Source organism: Mustela erminea, chromosome 16, assembly GCF_009829155.1.
Source record: "Mustela erminea isolate mMusErm1 chromosome 16, mMusErm1.Pri, whole genome shotgun sequence".
NCBI classification, from domain to species: domain Eukaryota; kingdom Metazoa; phylum Chordata; class Mammalia; order Carnivora; family Mustelidae; genus Mustela; species Mustela erminea.
This window is the reverse complement of record NC_045629.1, coordinates 4,036,039-4,054,000: the sequence shown is the minus strand read 5'-3', so window position 1 is coordinate 4,054,000 and position 17,962 is coordinate 4,036,039. Positions and strand designations below refer to the sequence as shown.

The window sequence follows — 17,962 nt, the reverse complement described above, 5'->3', positions numbered from 1 at the left end:
GTGTTTTAAATATTATCTATAATGTGATCATTATTTCTCTTGCAACAAAAATAAAAGAGAAGATCAGATGAAATAACTTGGATGTGGTTGGTTTGTGAGGATGGAGATAACCCTTGGTCTTGCCAAGGTTTAAGAACAAATAAATAATAAAATTTAAAAAGACTTGGGTACTTAAGGTACACAGTTAAGAAATGTAGTGGTGCACTGAGGTACAATGAAGGCTAAAGATGCTTAAAAGGAGTACTTTGAAGTAAAATGCCACAGTTTGGTCAAGAATGTCAAATGAAAGATGAATCTTACAAGGCAGAAGTGATATGTGCTTTCTATATATCCTAATATGTAGAATAGAAAAATAAAACTCTATTTAATATCAGCACTACTGTTATTCTTCATTTTTGTGATCTCAGGAGAAAATTGTTAGACATATATAACCTGAGACATATATAACCTCTCACATATAACCTGAGAGAACTATTTTGTCTTTAGCATGTGTAAACATTTTGAAGGGTGAAATATAAGGTGTTCCAAACATATTTATTTAAAAAAATCCAAAAAACAACAAAAACTTGTTTCCTTCATATTATAAGTGGAAAAGATAATTTAACATTTTGTTAAATATATATAAAACAAATATGCCAATTTTATCAATGATTAAGTACATCTATAGTTTAACATTTGTGACATTTTAACAAGATGTTAGACTATTCTCTCTTTGCATTAATTTCCTGGTATGCCTGCAGATTGTTAAGAAATCCTACCAAATGGAAAATTAAATAGCTACTTTCAGCTAAATTATTTCAAAAGAAAAATGATGAAAATTATGTCAAATCAGTTAGAGCATGAAATTACATACAATATGCACTGTTATAAAATGATTATGTGATGTTATGTGTGATCTCATGAAATTAAGTTTCTATAGCTTACAAAAGGCTTAATGCAGACCCAAGAGGAGAAAAATGTGTAGGCAGCCACCGACCCAGCTAGAGGCAAAGGATCAGACCAGGCCCTGACTCGTGCCTCCTGAATATCAGTTGAGTTGCGCTTGAGAAAGTGCCTGAGCTATGGACCCTAAGATTCGCTGATGTGACTGCCTGCGCGTATTAGAGGCGGCAAAACTGGGTTGCGCATTTAACTGTTACAAGATTACCCTGTACTTGCACGGATTATAAATTGCACCATTGTAAACTCGTGAATTGCTAGTTAAAGATTAGCTAAGTAGACAAAAGTTACTGGCATCAGAAGATCCGCTACCAGCGCTTGGGAAATGGGCTTGGTAAAAGCTTGAGGGGTTTCATGTGAATGTTACGTGTATATGAGCAATCAACCGAAAATAGATACTTCCTTATAATTGTTTCTGTTAGCTATATAATGCCTCACAGCCTTGAATAAAATTGGCACTGCTTGGACATCATCCACTGTGTCCCTCCTGTCCCCATCTCTTTATGTCGCATCTTCCTCTCACCATCCTCTTACCCTCTGGCCCCTGGTCATGTTGTCAAGCCCGCTATGACAAAAATGACATTAAAAAATAACTGTTGTAAAAAATAATCTTAACTCCTAACGTTTAAAGGATAAGGCCAACAAAGATTTTACTATATCAGAGCAATGAGAGTCATTAGCAGTTTTTGCAAACTGTGATTATTCATATATATATAATATATATATTATACTCACAGGTAATGTATATTTATATATAATATGTAATGTATTCATTTATATATTGTATGTTTCATGTATGTATATATATAACTCTTTTCCTTTCTTTGTGCTATCTCCTTATTTATCTGAATTATGGCTTGATCATCTTACTGTATTGTTGGGATGATAGTTGAGATGCAAGCCACTATCACAAAGAGGAGAGGAGGTGCCACTGCTCTGGTCACTGGGAGCACCTGTAGAAAAAAACATCACAACATACCACTGGTTAGAACACCAAAATATTCTAGACTGATGCATTCTACATTATATATTTCCATATACTCAGTAATGTCAAGAAAATCAGTTAGTAAAATTAATTTTAGTTTCACTTATATCAAATCTGGAGTTTTGCAAGTAGGCTAAGTGAATAAAGTGGGACCCTGAAAGAGAACCATGTATTAATCTTTGATTTCAGAAATATTGCAAGGCTTTATTAAATAAAAACATATAACCTTATAAAATTATTATTTTATTTCATTATCCAAAGTGACCTACACTTATGAACCATACTTATAACTGTTCAGAATGTGGTTTGTCTACAGAGATTCTATTTACTATCATGTCTCAATGTATAAGGAAGTCATATTTTTAGATACCATAATTTTCCACAATGCAAAAAATGTTTATATGGGCTCTTTATATACTTGATGTTAGCCAAAAGGCTAAGAAGTGATACATACAGGCTCTTTATAAATGCTCTTGGTATATGCTACAATTGGAAGTAACTTCATTCATGTTACCTAAATTGGTGCACTTGATACTAAAATATTTCATATCAGAATCTCATAAGAAATCTACTAATATCTTTCTTTCTTTAAATATAAGTATTATATGTCTTAAACTGAGATTTAACAATTCAGTATTTTTTACAGTTAGGATTAGAATACATATTTCTTGATTTTTTTTATTCTTTTTTTGGAAAACATTATATATTTTAAAGGTAATATTTTAATACATAAGCATATTACTTTAAAATGTATATCCATTTTGAGCAGAATAAAATAATATGTCAAATTATGTGACAGATCCAAAGCAGTCTTTTGAGTGAAATTCAAAGATTTAAATGTATGCATAAAAGAAAGGTACAAACTCAATGATGTCTGTTTTCATCTTAAGAAGTTAGATATGAAAAAGCAAATTAAATCAAAGTAGAAGACAGAAAATAATAAAAATAAAAGTGAAAAATAGTAAGATTGGAACAAAATAACAGAAAAATTAACCAAGACAAAAATGGGTTCTTTGGAAAGATTAATAAAGCTTATAGCAAAAATGATGTAGAAAAAGAGTGAGGAAATACAAGTTATTAATATCAGGAATGAAGAAGGCGGAATTACTGTCTCCAACAAACATTAAAAAGAATAATAGAAGGATATGATGAATAATTTCATGCAAATAAATTCATAACTCAGTTAAAATGGAAAAAAAATCTTGAAAAACATTTTACCAAAACTTATAAAAGAAGAAAAAAGTATAGAAAAAGTTCTATAAGAATTCAAGAGATTGGAGCACCTGCGTGGCTCAGTGGTTAAGCCTCTGCCTTTGGCTCAGGTCATGATCTCAGGTTCCTGGGATTGAGCCCCGAATTGGTCTCTCAGCTCAGTGGGGAGCCTGCCTCCCCTGCTCTCTTGCCTGCCTCTCTGCCTACTTGTCATCTCTGTCAAATAAATAAATAAAATCGTAAAAAAAATTCAAGAGATGAAGTCACACAAAATAAAAACTGTAATTCAAGGCTTAGGTTGCCTTTTGGTGAATTTATTAAATTATTTAAGAAAAATATACTACTACTGGTAAGCAAAATCTTTATGGAAATAAAGGAGGAGTTACATTCTACAAGTTACATGAAGACATTAAAAACCCTAGTACCAAAATAGTACTAAAACACTACAAAAGTGTATATATGGCTATCCCTCATGAACATATTTTTTTAAGTTTTTCTTATGTATTTATTTATTTGAGAGAGAGAGAGAGCATGAACAGTGGGGAGAGAGAGAGGGAGAAGCAGACTCCCTACTGAGCAGGGAGCCCAATGCAGCCACTTGATCCCAGTACCCTGTGATCATAACCTGAAAAGAAAGGACATGCTCAAATGACTGAGCCACGAAAGGGCCCCTGCACATATATATATATATATATATATATATATATATATATATTTTTTTTTTTTAAAGTCTTAATATATTAGCAAATGGAAATCAGCAATATATAAAGAAAAAATCTTAACATTTCATGATCAGTGGTGTTTATCCTAGGAATTCAAGCTTATTTTGGTATTGAAAATAAATATTTAAAAATTCACCATATAAACCTTCTCCAGAATAGACCACATACTGGATCACAAATCAAAGCTCAACCGATACCAAAAGATTGAGATTATTCCCTGCGTATTCTCAGATCACAACGCTTTGAAACTGGAGCTTGGAAAAGTTTGGAAGGAATTCAAACACCAAGAAGCTAAAGACCACCTTGCTTAAGAATGCTTGGATCAACCAAGAAATCAAAGAAGAACTTAAACAATTCATGGAAACCAATGAGAATAAAGACACATCAAAGGTGGTCCTAAGGGGGAAATACATAGCCATCCAAGTCTCCCTCAAAAAAATTGAAAAATCCAGAATACACCAACTGTCTTTACAACTTAAAGAATGGGAAAATCAACAACAAATTAAGTCAACTCCACACACAAGAAGGGAAATGATCAAGATTAGAGCAAAGATCAATGAGATAGAAATTAGAGATACAGTAGAACGCAGCAATGAAACTAGAAGCTATATTTTTGAAAGAATCAATAAGATCAATAAACCATTGGCCAAAATAATCCAAAAGAAAAGAGAAAAGACACAAATTAATAAAATTATGAATGAAAAGGGAGAGATCACAGCTAACACCAAGGAAATAGAAACAATTATCAGAAATTATTATCAACAGTTATATGCCAGTAAGTTAAGCAACCTAGATGAAATGGATGCATTCCTGGAAAACTATGAACTTCCAAAATTGAACCAGGAAGAAACTGACAACCTGAATAGAACAATATCTAGTAATGAGATTAAAGCAGTGATCAAAAACCTCCCCCCAAAAAAGAGGATTTCCTGGGGAATTCTACCAAACTTTCAAAGAAGAAATAATACCTATTCTCCTGTTGCTTTTTAAAAAAATTGAAGCAGAGGGACAACTTCCAGACTCTTTTTGTGAATCCAGCATTACTCTGATCCTCAAACTGGGCAAAGACCCTACCAAAAAGGAGAATTTCAGACCAATATCCCTGATGAATATGGATGCTAAAATTCTCAACAAGATCCTAGCTAATAGGTTCCAACAGCACATTAAAAAGATTATCCACCATGATCAGGTGGGATTCATCCCTAGGTTGCAAGGGTGGTTCAACATTTGCAAATCAATCAATGTGGTAGAATAAATCAATAAGAGGAGAAGAACCACATGGTCCTCTCAATGCAGAAAAACCATTTGACAAAATCCAGCATCCATTCCTGATTAAAATCCTTCAAAATACAGGGATAGAGGGAATATTCCTCAACTTCATAAAACCTATCTATGAAAAACCCACAACAAATATCATCCTCAATGGGGAAAAGGTCACAGCCTTCCCTTTGAGATCAGGAACATGACAAGGATGCCCACTCTCACCACTCTTGTGCAACATAGTATTAGAAGTACTAGCAACAGCAATCAGACAATGAAGAGAAATAAAAGGTATTCATATTGGCAATGAAGAAGTCAAACTCTCTCTCTTCGCAGATGACATGATACTTTATATGGAAAACACAAATGACTCCACCCCCAAACTAATAGAACTCATACAGCAATTCAGCAACGTGGCAGGATACAAAGTCAATGTACAGAAATCATTGGCTTTCTTATACACTAACAATGAAAATACAGAAAGGGAAATTAGAGAATCAATTCCATTTACTATAGCACCAAGAGTCATAAGATACCTGGGAATAAACCTAACCAAAGAGGAAAAGGATCTGTACTCGAGGAACTACAGAACACTCATGAAAGAAATTGAAGAGGACACAAAAAGATGGAAGACCATTCCATGCTCTTGGATCGGAAGAATAAACATTGTTAAAATGTCTATCCTGCCTAGAGCAATCTATACTTTTAATGCCATTCCAATCAAAATTCCACCAGTATTCTTCAAAGAGCTGGAGCAAATAATCCTAAAATTTGTATGGAATCAGAAGAGACCCCGAATCGCTAAGGAAATGTTGAAAAAGAAAAATAAAGCTGGGGGCATCACGTTACCTGATTTCAAGCTTTACTACAAAGCTGTGATCACCAAGACAGCATGGTACTGGCATAAAAACAGACAATAGACCAGTGGAACAGAGTAGAGAGCCCAGATATGGACCCTCAACTCCATGGTCAACTAATCTTCGACAAATCAGGAAAAAAATATACAGTGGAAAAAAGACAGTCTCTTCAATAAATGGTGCTGGGAAAACTGGGTAGCTATATGTAGAAAGTAAAACTTGACCATTCTCTTACACCACACACAAAGATAAACTCAAAATGGATAAAAGACCTCAATGTGAGGCAGGAATCCATCAGAATCCTAGAGGAGAACATAGGCAGTAATCTCTTCGATATCGGCCACAGCAACTACTTTCAAGGTATGTCTTCAAAGGACAAGGAAACAAAAGCAAAAATGAATTTTGGGGACTTCATTAAGATCAAAAGCTTCTCCACAGCAAAGGAAACACTCAAAACAAAGACACAACCCACAAAATGGGAAAAGATATTCGCAAATGACAAGACAAAAGACTGATATCCAGGGTCTATAAAGAACTCTTCAAACTCAACACACACAAAACAGATAATCATGTCAAAAAACAGGCAGAAAACATGAACAGACACTTCTCTATTGAAGACATACAAATGGCTAACAGACACATGAAAAAAATGTTCATTATCACTAGCCATCAGGGAGATTCAAATCAAAACCACACTGAGATACCACCTTACACCAGTTAGAATGGCCAAAATTAAAAGACAGGAAACAACATGTGTTGGAGAGGATGTGGAGAAACGGGAACCCTCTTACACTGTTGGTGGGAATGCAAGTTGGTACAGCCACTTTGAACAACAGTATGGAGATTCCTTAAGAAATTAAAAACAGAGTTTCACTATGACCCTGCAATTGCACTACTGGGCATTTACCAAAACAGATACAGACAGTGAAAAGAAGTACCATCTGTACCCCAATGTTCATAGCAGCAACGGCCACAGTGACCAAAGTGTGAAAGAACCAAGATGCTCTTCAATGGACGAATGGATAAGGAAGATGTGGTCCATATACATGATGGAGTATTATGCCTCCATCAGAAAGGATGAATACCCAACTCTTGTATAACATGGACAGGACTTGAAGAGATTATGTTGAGTGAAATAAGTCAAGCAGAGAGAGTCAATTATCATGCTTTCACTTATTTGTGGAGCATAAGGAATAACACAGAAAACATGAGGAGATGGAAAGGAGAAGGCAGTTGGGGGAAATTGGAGGGAGGATGAACCATGAGAGACTATGGACTCTGAAAAACAATCTCAGGGTTTTGGAGAGGTGGGGGGTGAGGGATTGGGTAAGCCTGGTGGTGGGTATTATGGAGGGCATGTATTGCATAGAACACTGGGTGTCGTACATAAACAATGAATTCTGGAACACTGAAAAGAAATTTAAATAATTAATTAATTAATTAAAAAAATAAAATAGGGGTGCCTGGGTGGCTCAGTGGGTTAAAGCCTCTGCCTTCATCTCGGGTCATAATCCCAGGGTCCTGGGATCGAGCCCTGAATCCGGCTCTCTGCTCAGCAGGGAGCCTGCTTCCTCCTCTCTCTCTGCCTGCTTCTTTGTCTACTTGTATCCTTGTCTGTCAAATAAATAAATAAAATCTTTAATAAATAAATAAATAAATAAAAGTAAACTAAAAATTCACCGTATAAGCAGAATTAAAAGATAGATTAAAAATATGATATTTCAATGGATGTAAAACAAATTGTAACTGTTCAACATCAAGTTATGTTTAAAAGGAAAAGAAAACTTTTCAGTAACCCAAGAATAAAAAGAACAGTTCCTCAACCTAATAAAGGACATGTGTGAGTACCTATAGCTAATATAATACTTAATGGTAAAAGACTGTAAATTTCTCCTCTAATATCTTGAGCAAGAGAAAGATACCTACTCTCAATATAGTATATAACAATTTACTGGAAGTCCTAACTATTGCAATAGCCAAGAAAAGGAAATTTTAAAAATGTGGATTAGAAAGAAAGAATTAGAATTCATTATTTACAGATAACATAAGTGAAAAGCCTTAAAGAATATATCAAAAATCCTACAGAACTAACAGAAAGTTAACCCTATGATGCAGAATATGTGCATGTATAAAAATAAACTGTATTCCTATGTGTTAGCAACAGTAACTGGAAAATAAAAGTTTTTTTCTAATACTATTTATGATAGAATAAAAAATGCTTAAAATAAGTTTAATGGAAGTTAAAATAAATTTAATGAAAAATGATATGCAAGACCTTCTCACTAAAAGCACTAAAATGTTGCTAAGAAAAATTAAAACATAAATAAATGGGAAGATATATAACATTTAAGAATTGAGAGATTTAAAGTTATTAATGTATTAATTCTCAAAATTATCTATAAATCCAGCTTATTCCCATTCACAATAATAATTGAATTTTGTAGAAATTGATGTGTTATTCCTAAAATGTATGCAGTGGGGGCACCTGGGTGGCTCAGTGGGTTAAAGCCTCTGCCTTCGGCTCAGGTCATGATCCCAGGATCCTGGGATCAAGCCTCACATCAGGCTCTCTGCTCAGCAGAGAGCAGAGAGCCCTTTCCTCTCTCTCTGCCTACCTCTCTGCCTACTTGTGATCTCTGTCAAATAAATAAATAAAAGCTTTAAAAAAAATAAAATATATGCAGTGATATAAAAGATCTTGAAAGATTGCAAAATGGGAAAATGTGATCAACACTGTAGTTACAGTGAAAGAACAAACACAAAAATTAATGGAAATAAGAAAGTCATTTTTTGATTCTAAATTCCTCACTTAAACCCAAAAAGTAATTAATCTAAGATGGATTCTAAACTTAAACGTAAAAGCCAACCTCATAAAGCTTCTAGGAAAAATGTAGGGGAATCTCTTTGCAACCATGGGGTAGGTAAATATTTCTTAGAGGAGATCTAGGAAACAATAACCATTTGCAAAAGAACAAAAATCTCACAGTTCCTTTGTGCCTCTTCCCAATAAATAACACTACTAGAAACAGCCATTAATTTAATTTCTTGGTATTAGATTTCTTTTTGCTTCTTCTAGAACTTTTTTAGAATTGAATCATACTTTATTTACTCTTTTATGTCTGGCTTATTTCATAATGAAAGTCACTTGTGTTACATAGTTCAGATGTTCATTTACATTGCTGTATAATATTCCATTTGATGAATATACTGAAGTTTGCTAATCACTCTCCTATTGATATAGAACAGAGCTGTTTCCTATAGTTGGCCACTATGAATAAAGCTATTATGAACATTCTTGCACAAGGCTTTTGAAAGTCTTCCAATTTTATGTCACTACCATAAGTACTTAGGAGTAGAATTGCCAAGTCACCAGGTAGATATATAATTAATTTGTTAACTAATTGATTTAAAAGCAAGAGATTTTTAAGCAACTCTTATAAATTTCCACATGGACTGTTACTTCCTTCAATCTCTCTAACCTCATCAGATGACTTAAGTGATAATGCTTGTTTAGCAAGCCCAGTAGTCAAATAAGAGTATATAATTCTATAAGTTAGATAAAATATATTAATCAAATATTATGAATGAGATATAATAGAGATACAAAATGTATGTAGTTGATATGACACTATTTTTATAATAAATAATGTCTCCAATTACAGATTAGCAAATAACTATAAATGTGCTAAATACATTCTGAAACAAAAATAACATCTGCTCTCTTTGCATGAGCATTCATAGAATGTTTTGTGATATAAAAATATTTGTATTCAAGCAGAAACTCCAACTTTAAAAAATTTACCAGTTACTGTTAGGAAATAATGGTTTAGAAAATAAGTATGATGATGTGAGCATTTTACCTATTCTTCATAAATGCTTACATGCACAATCTTCATTCAGTGGGAGTTTGAGGAAAGCAGGTGATCTTTTTAAAAATGACACTGTTAGGGTCACTTCTTCTCCAGCATTCCGAAGCACCTGAACCTAAAATAAAACGGAATAAAAATGATACTGTTATCAGTATGGTCACAAAGTATTTTATATGGTTACAAAACCTGGAATGATTTGTTGTCTTTTCCACCTCTCTTTTTTTCTATAGTGGTCAAAAACATTTTACTAAAGATAGAGGGAATGGATTATGTAACATTGTAGGAATATATCCATCATGTTCTTCCTCTTCCCAACATTTGGTGGTCTCCTGTTCACTCACAATGTCATCATATTCCATTCGTACTGGTAGAGGTCTCTTAGTATACGGTATATATTAGGCAATATGAGAGATTATGATGTCTACAGAAAGATGCAGTGCTCAAGCCATTGTGTCATTAATTTAATAATCTATATTAAACCTCTATTATATACCACTTGGAGATATAAAAATAAATGACCCTCCAGATGTTGATGAAAGTGCAAATTCAAATTAAACAAAATTGGCACAGTTCAGTCGAATACATTTGCAAAAAATATTAAAAGTTATTATTTTCCTATTATATTATTGCATATTTTATTTCCCTTTCCCTGAAGACTTAGAATAATGGTGGAGACTGTTATCATCAACTCTCAATGCTTTTTAAATTACAGAATTAATAGGTCTAGTTCTACCACTTTAAATATTGTCAAGTTCTTCAAAAATTGTATCCAGACAAATATAAGAAATACTAAAAGAAATACAAGAAGCTGAGGAGTTATCTATAACAAACATATCTAGAAAAGATATAGGTGTACTTATAATTTGGATATCTCACATCAACTAAGCGGAGAATTACAAATAATTAGTCGGGAGACAGTTAATAAACATGAGAACACAGTTTGTGATTAAACATCTAGAAAAAATGCTCCATCCAGTCATTAGAGAATTGACTATCAAAATGATTTAGAATGACTTCGGCTCTGGAGAAGATGGCTTGGCTTCTTCATCTTTTTAAACACTCAAAATTATTATAAACACTCAAAAACTGAAAGGCAAGTCCAACTCTGAAAGGTAGAAAGAGAAAAGAAGAACTATTAGGAATCCCAGGACTGATGGAACAGCACAGACGAGGGGTGTTTTAGAAGCTCCCACTCAACAGAGGCATTTCTTTTTTTTTTATTTTATTTTTTATTTTTTATAAACATATATTTTTATCCCCAGGGGTACAGGTCTGTGAATCACCAGGTTTACACACTTCACAGCACTCACCAAAGCACATATCCTCCCCAATGTCCATAATCCCACCCTCTTCTCCCAAACCCCCTCCCCCCAGCAACCCTCAGTTTGTTTTGTGAGATTAAGAGTCACTTATGGTTTGTCTCCCTCCCAACAGAGGGATTTCTACCCAATGGTGGATTAAAGAGTCCTTTTGCCCACTTAGTTGCACCAAGGGGCCCAGCCTGAGAAAACTTTTTCCACATTCCTCAAACTGCATCAGCAGGTAACAGTGGGAAATCAATTAGACTAAAGAATCCAAACAGTCTCTAAAAAGCACATTGCCAAAGGAACCATAGTCCACAAAATTAGACTAGGACCTGTATGGCAAATAGAGTGAATTCCTGCTAAAAAAGGGGGAAAAAAAGGAGGGGGAGAGCTTACATAAGAACCACAGGCTCAACATAATAAACAAAGTGGCTAAGATATGATAAAATAACATGTCTCACTAAGAACCAGGAGAATCACAATTCGAATGAGAAAAGATAGCTAACTCCAACTAGATAACTTACAAACTGGTATTATCTGACAAGGATTTTTAAAGCTGCCTTAATAAAAATATGTCAGCAAGAAATTACAAATCCTCTTGAACCAAGAAAAATCACAAAATCACAGCGAAAAAATACAAATTGTGAAAAAAGAACCAAATGAAAACTATAGAACTAAAAACAGCATTAACATAAAAAACAAACAAACTTATTGATTGAATCAGTAATACAGTGAAGATGACAGAAGTTAGAATCTGTAAACTTGAGGACAGAACAATAAAACTCACCCACTCAAATGCAGGAAAAATAATATATTTCATGACAAATAAAAAAAGTTTAATAAAATAAAAAAAATCATTTAATAGGTTGCAAAGAAGAATTTAATAAAATATATTTGATAAAAATTATAGAAAACTGAGTTTATAAAATAGTATCTTCATATTATAAAGAAGATATAGAAATTTCTTTAAGAAACATCACCAATGGTGATTTATTGAGATATTTCTCTCTCAGCTCAGAAATGAGACAAAAATGTCCACTAACTTGTTTCCCTTAATCTTTCTTCAGGTCTTACTGCAATAAGGCAAGAAAAGAACTAATAAAATGCACAAGAATTGAAAGAAGAAATGAAACTGTCATTTTTCAGAGATAAGGTAATTCTGAGTATAGGGAATCCTGGGGAATCTGTAGACATCTTACATGAGACATTAACAGTTGAGTTACTAAAGAAGTTCAGCATCAAATAGTATAGATACAAAGTAATATGCTATCAGAATGAAAACCATATGGGTGCCTGAGTGGCAGTAGGTTAGCCTCTGCCTTCAGCTCAGGTGGTGATCTCAGGGTCCTGGGATGGAGCCCCACAACGGGATCTCAGCAGGGAGCCTCTCTCTCTCTCTACTTGTGATCTCTCTCTGTCAAAGAAATAAATAAAATCTTTATTTAAAAAAAATGAAAACCATAGGCTGAAAATGGAGTCATGTATGTTAGGCTATCACCAAACCAGAGCTTAATACCTAATCTAATTGCAGTTTCAAACTTTTCCAGAAATGTAATCTTAAATAGTGAAGAGTTTTCTGATCAGCACCAAGGAGGTGATCTGTCACATGGTCCCTCATCATTTCCCCAAAGGAAGACTAGGTAATCCATCTACAAAGGCCCCCTGCCTTTCCTCCTCAGGAAGGTGACCTTGCCTCAAACAAAACTTTCTTCCTTTTTTCTTTTTTAAATTTCTTTGACAAATTGTCCCTTCCTATGTCTATAAAATTCTTCTGTTTTGTATAGAACCTTGGAGCTCCTTCCTACTTGCTAGATGGGATGTTGCCTTATTCATAAATGGCTTAACAAAATAAATTGATTTTTCAATTTATTTTTAAATTTTGTTTTATGTTTGTTTTATGTTTAAATTTTGCTTTTTGACAACAAAAAGGTCAACCGGTTTTGATTCAATATCTACAAATATAACATTAATTTTTAAATAACAGAAGATTATGTTATGCCATGGATAATTAGATATAATACTGTAAAGTTATCAGTTCCCTCCAACATTTCTTTTTTTTTTTTAATTAATTTTTTATTTTTTATAAACATATATTTTTATCCCCAGGGGTACAGGTCTGTGAATCACCAGGTTTACACACTTCACAGCACTCACCAAAGCACATACCCTCCCCAATGTCCATAATCCCACCCCCTTCTCCCAAACCCCCTCCCCCAGCAACCCTCAGTTTGTTTTGTGAGATTAAGAGTCACTTATGGTTTGTCTCCCTCCCAATCCCATCTTGTTTCATTGATTCTTCTCATACCCACTTAAGCCCCCATGTTGCATCACCACTTCCTCATATCAGGGAGATCATATGATAGTTGTCTTTCTCTGCTTGACTTATTTCGCTAAGCATGATACGCTCTATTTCCATCCACGTCGCAAATGGCAAGATTTCATTTCTTTTGATGGCTGCATAGTATTCCATTGTGTATATATACCACATCTTCTTGATCCATTCATCTGTTGATGGACATCTAGGTTCTTTCCATAGTTTGGCTATTGTGGACATTGCTGCTATAAACATTCGGGTGCGTGTGCCCCTTTGGATCACTACGTTTGTATCTTTAGGGTAAATACCCAATAGTGCAATTGCTGGGTCATAGGGCAGTTCTATTTTCAACATTTTGAGGAACCTCCATGCTGTTTTCCAGAGTGGCTGCACCAGCTTGCATTCCCACCAACAGTGTAGGAGGGTTCCCCTTTCTCCGCATCCTCGCCAGCATCTGTCATTTCCTGACTTGTTGATTTTAGCCATTCTGACTGGTGTGAGGTGATATCTCATTGTGGTTTTGATTTGTATTTCCCTGATGCCGAGTGATATGGAGCACTTTTTCATGTGTCTGTTGGCCATCTGGATGTCTTCTTTGCAGAAATGTCTGTTCGTGTCCTCTGCCCATTTCTTGATTGGATTATTTGTTCTTTGGGTGTTGAATTTGCTAAGTTCTTTATATTTCTGGACACTAGTCCTTTATCTGATAGGTCGTTTGCAAATATCTTCTCCCATTCTGTCAGTTGTCTTTTGATTTTGTTAACTGTTTCCTTTGCTGTGCAAAAGCTTTTGATCTTGATGAAATCCCAATAGTTCATTTTTGCCCTTGCTTCCCTTGCCTTTTGCATTGTTCCTAGGAAGATGTTGCTGCGGCAGAGGTCAAAGAGGTTGCTGCCTGTGTTCTCCTCAAGGATTTTGATGGATTCCTTTCGCACATTGAGGTCCTTCATCCATTTTGAGTCTCTTTTTGTGTGTGGTGTAAGGAAATGGTCCAATTTCATTTTTCTGCATGTGGCTGTCCAATTTTCCCAGCACCATTTATTGAAGAGGCTGTCTTTTTGCCATTGGACATTCTTTCCTGCTTTGTCGAAGATTAGTTGACCATAGAGTTGAGGGTCTATTTCTGGGCTCTCTATTCTGTTCCATTGATCTATGTGTCTGTTTTTGTGCCAGTACCATGCTGTCTTGATGACGACAGCTTTGTAATAGAGCTTGAAGTCCGGAATTGTGATGCCACCAACGCTGGCTTTCTTTTTCAATATCCCTTTGGCTATTCAAGGTCTTTTCTGGTTCCATATAAATTTTAGCATTATTTGTTCCATTTCTTTGAAAAAGATGGATGGTACTTTGATAGGAATTGCATTAAATGTGTAGATTGGTTCAGGTAGCATAGACATTTTCACTATATTTATTCTTCCAATCCAGGAGCATGGAACATTTTTCCATTTCTTTGTGTCTTCCTCAATTTCTTTCATGAGTACTTTATAGTTTTCTGAGTATAGATTCTGTGCCTCTTTGGTTAGGTTTATTCCTAGGTATCTTATGGTTTTGGGTGCGATTGTAAACGGGATTGACTCCTTAATTTCTCTTTCTTCTGTCTTGCTGTTGGTGTAGAGAAATGCAACTGATTTCTGTGCATTGATTTTATATCCTGACACTTTACTGAATTCCTGTATAAGTTCTAGCAGTTTTGGAGTGGAGTCTTTTGGGTTTTCCACATATAGTATCATATCATCTGCGAAGAGTGATAATTTGATTTCTTCTTTGCCGATTTGGATGCCTTTAATTTCCTTTTGTTGTCTGATTGCTGAGGCTAGGACCTCTAGTATTATGTTGAATAGCAGTGGTGATAATGGACATCCCTGCCGTGTTCCTGACCTTAGCGGAAAAGCTTTCAGGTTTTCTCCATTGAGAATGATATTTGCGGTGTGTTTTTCATAAATGGCTTTGATAATATTGAGGTATGTGCCCTCTATCCCTACACTTTGAAGAGTTTTGATCAGGAAGGGATGCTGTACTTCGTCAAATGCTTTTTCAGCATCTATTGAGAGTATCATATGGTTCTTGATCTTTCTTTTATTGATGTGTTGTATCACATTGACTGATTTGCGGATGTTGAACCAACCTTGCAGCCCTGGAATAAATCCCGTTGGTCGTGGTGAATAATCCTTTTAATGTACTGTTGAATCCTATTGGCTAGTATTTTGTTGAGTATTTTCGCATCTGTGTTCATCAAAGATATCGGTCTATAGCTCTCTTTTTGGTGGGATCCTTGTCTGGTTTTAGGATCAAGGTGATGCTGGCATCATAGAATGAGTTTGGAATTTTTCCTTCCATTTCTATTTTTTGGAACAGTTTCAGGAGAATAGGAATTAGTTCTTCTTTAAATGTTTGGTAGAATTCCCCCGGGAAGCCATCTGGCCCTGGGCTTTTGTTTGTTTGGAGATTTTTAATGACTGTTTCAATCTCCTTACTGGTTATGGGTCTGTTCAGGCTTTCTATTTCTTCCTGGTTCAGTTGTGGTAGTTTATATGTTTCTAGGAATGCATCCATTTCTTCCAGATTGTCAAATTTAGTGGCGTAGAGTTGCTCATAGTATGTTCTTATAATAGTTTGTATTTCTTTGGTGTTAGTTGTGATCTCTCCTCTTTCATTCATGATTTTATTAATTTGGGTCCTTTCTCTTTTCTTTTTGATAAGTCGGGCCAGGGGTTTATCAATTTTATTAATTCTTTCAAAGAACCAGCTCCTAGTTTTGTTGATTTGTTCTATTGTTTTTTTGGTTTCTATTTCATTGATTTCTGCTCTGATCTTTATGATTTCTCTTCTCCTGCTGGGCTTAGGGTTTCTTTCTTGTTCTTTCTCCAGCTCCTTTAGGTGTAGGGTCAGGTTGTGTACCTGAGACCTTTCTTGTTTCTTGAGAAAGGCTTGTACTGCTATATATTTTCCTCTCAGGACTGCCTTTGTTGTGTCCCACAGATTTTGAACCGTTGTATTTTCATTATCATTTGTTTCCATGATTTTTTTTCAATTCTTCTTTAATTTCCCGGTTGACCCATTCATTCTTTAGAAGGATGCTGTTTAGTCTCCATGTATTTGGGTTCTTTCCAAACTTCCTTTTGTGGTTGAGTTCTAGCTTTAGAGCATTGTGGTCTGAAAATATGCAGGGAATGATCCCAATCTTTGGATACCGGTTGAGTCATGATTTAGGACCGAGGATGTGATCTATTCTGGAGAATGTTCCATGTGCACTAGAGAAGAATGTGTATTCTGTTGCTTTGGGATGAAATATTCTGAATATATCTGTGATGTCCATCTGGTCCAGTGTGTCGTTTAAGGCCTTAATTTCCTTGCTGATCTTTTGCTTGGATGATCTGTCCATTTCAGTGAGGGGAGTGTTAAAGTCCCCTACTATTATTGTATTATTGTTGATGTGTTTCTTTGATTTTGTTATTAATGGGTTTATATAGTTGGCTGCTCCCACGTTGGGGGCATAGATATTTAAAATTGTTAAATCTTCTTGTTGGACAGACCCTTTGAGTATGATATAGTGTCCTTCCTCATCTCTTATTATAGTCTTTGGCTTAAAATCTAATTGATCTGATATAAGGATTGCCACTCCTGCTTTCTTCTGATGTCCATTAGCATGGTCAATTCTTTTCCACCCCCTCACTTTAAATCTGGAGGTGTCTTCGGGCTTAAAATGAGTTTCTTGGAGGCAACATATAGATGGGTTTTGTTTTTTTATCCATTCTGATACCCTGTGTCTTTTGACAGGGGCATTTAGCCCATTCACATTCAGGGTAACTATTGAGAGATATGAATTTAGTGCCATTGTATTGCCTGTAAGGTGTCTGTTACTGTATATGGTCTCTGTTCCTTTCTGATCTAACACTTGGAGGCTCTCTCTTTGCTTAGAGGACCCCTTTCAATATTTCCTGTAGAGCTGGTTTGGTGTTTTCAAATTCTTTCAGTTTTTGTTTGTCCTGGAAGCTTTTAATCTCTCCTTCTATTTCAATGATAGCCTAGCTGGATATAGTATTCTTGGCTGCATGTTTTTCTCGTTTAGTGCTCTGAAAATATCATGCCAGCTCTTTCTGGCCTGCCAGGTCTCTGTGGATAAGTCAGCTGCCAATCTAATATTTTTACCATTGTATGTTACAGACTTCTTTTCCCGGGCTGCTTTCAGGATTGTCTCTTTGTCACTGAGACTTGTAAATTTTACTATTAGGTGACTGGTTGTGGGTCTACTCTTATTGATTTTGAGGGGCGTTCTCTCAACCTCCTGAATTTTGATGCTTGTTCCCTTTGCCATATTGGGGAAATTCTCCCCAATAATTCTCTCCAGTATACCTTCTGCTCCCCTCTCTCTTTCTTCTTCTTCTGGAATCCCAATTATCTAATGTTGTTTCGTCTTATGGTGTCACTTATCTCTCGAATTCTCCCCTCGTGGTCCAGTAGCTGTTTGTCCCTCTTTTGCTCAGCTTCTTTATTCTCTGT

General features: G+C 35.2%; 1 protein-coding gene across 2 annotated transcripts in view; it reads right to left on the bottom strand.

Moving 5' to 3' along the window:
- Positions 1-17,962, bottom strand: part of SNTG1 (syntrophin gamma 1) — a 954,619-nt gene that overhangs the window by 245,996 nt on the left and 690,661 nt on the right. For both annotated transcript variants that reach the window (XM_032316414.1, XM_032316415.1), the window contains 2 exons: positions 9,857-9,959; positions 1,810-1,892 (listed from right to left, as the gene is read on the bottom strand). In XM_032316414.1, the coding sequence (XP_032172305.1) occupies positions 1,810-1,892; positions 9,857-9,959 (186 nt within the window). The remainder of the gene's footprint in view (positions 1-1,809; positions 1,893-9,856; positions 9,960-17,962) is intronic.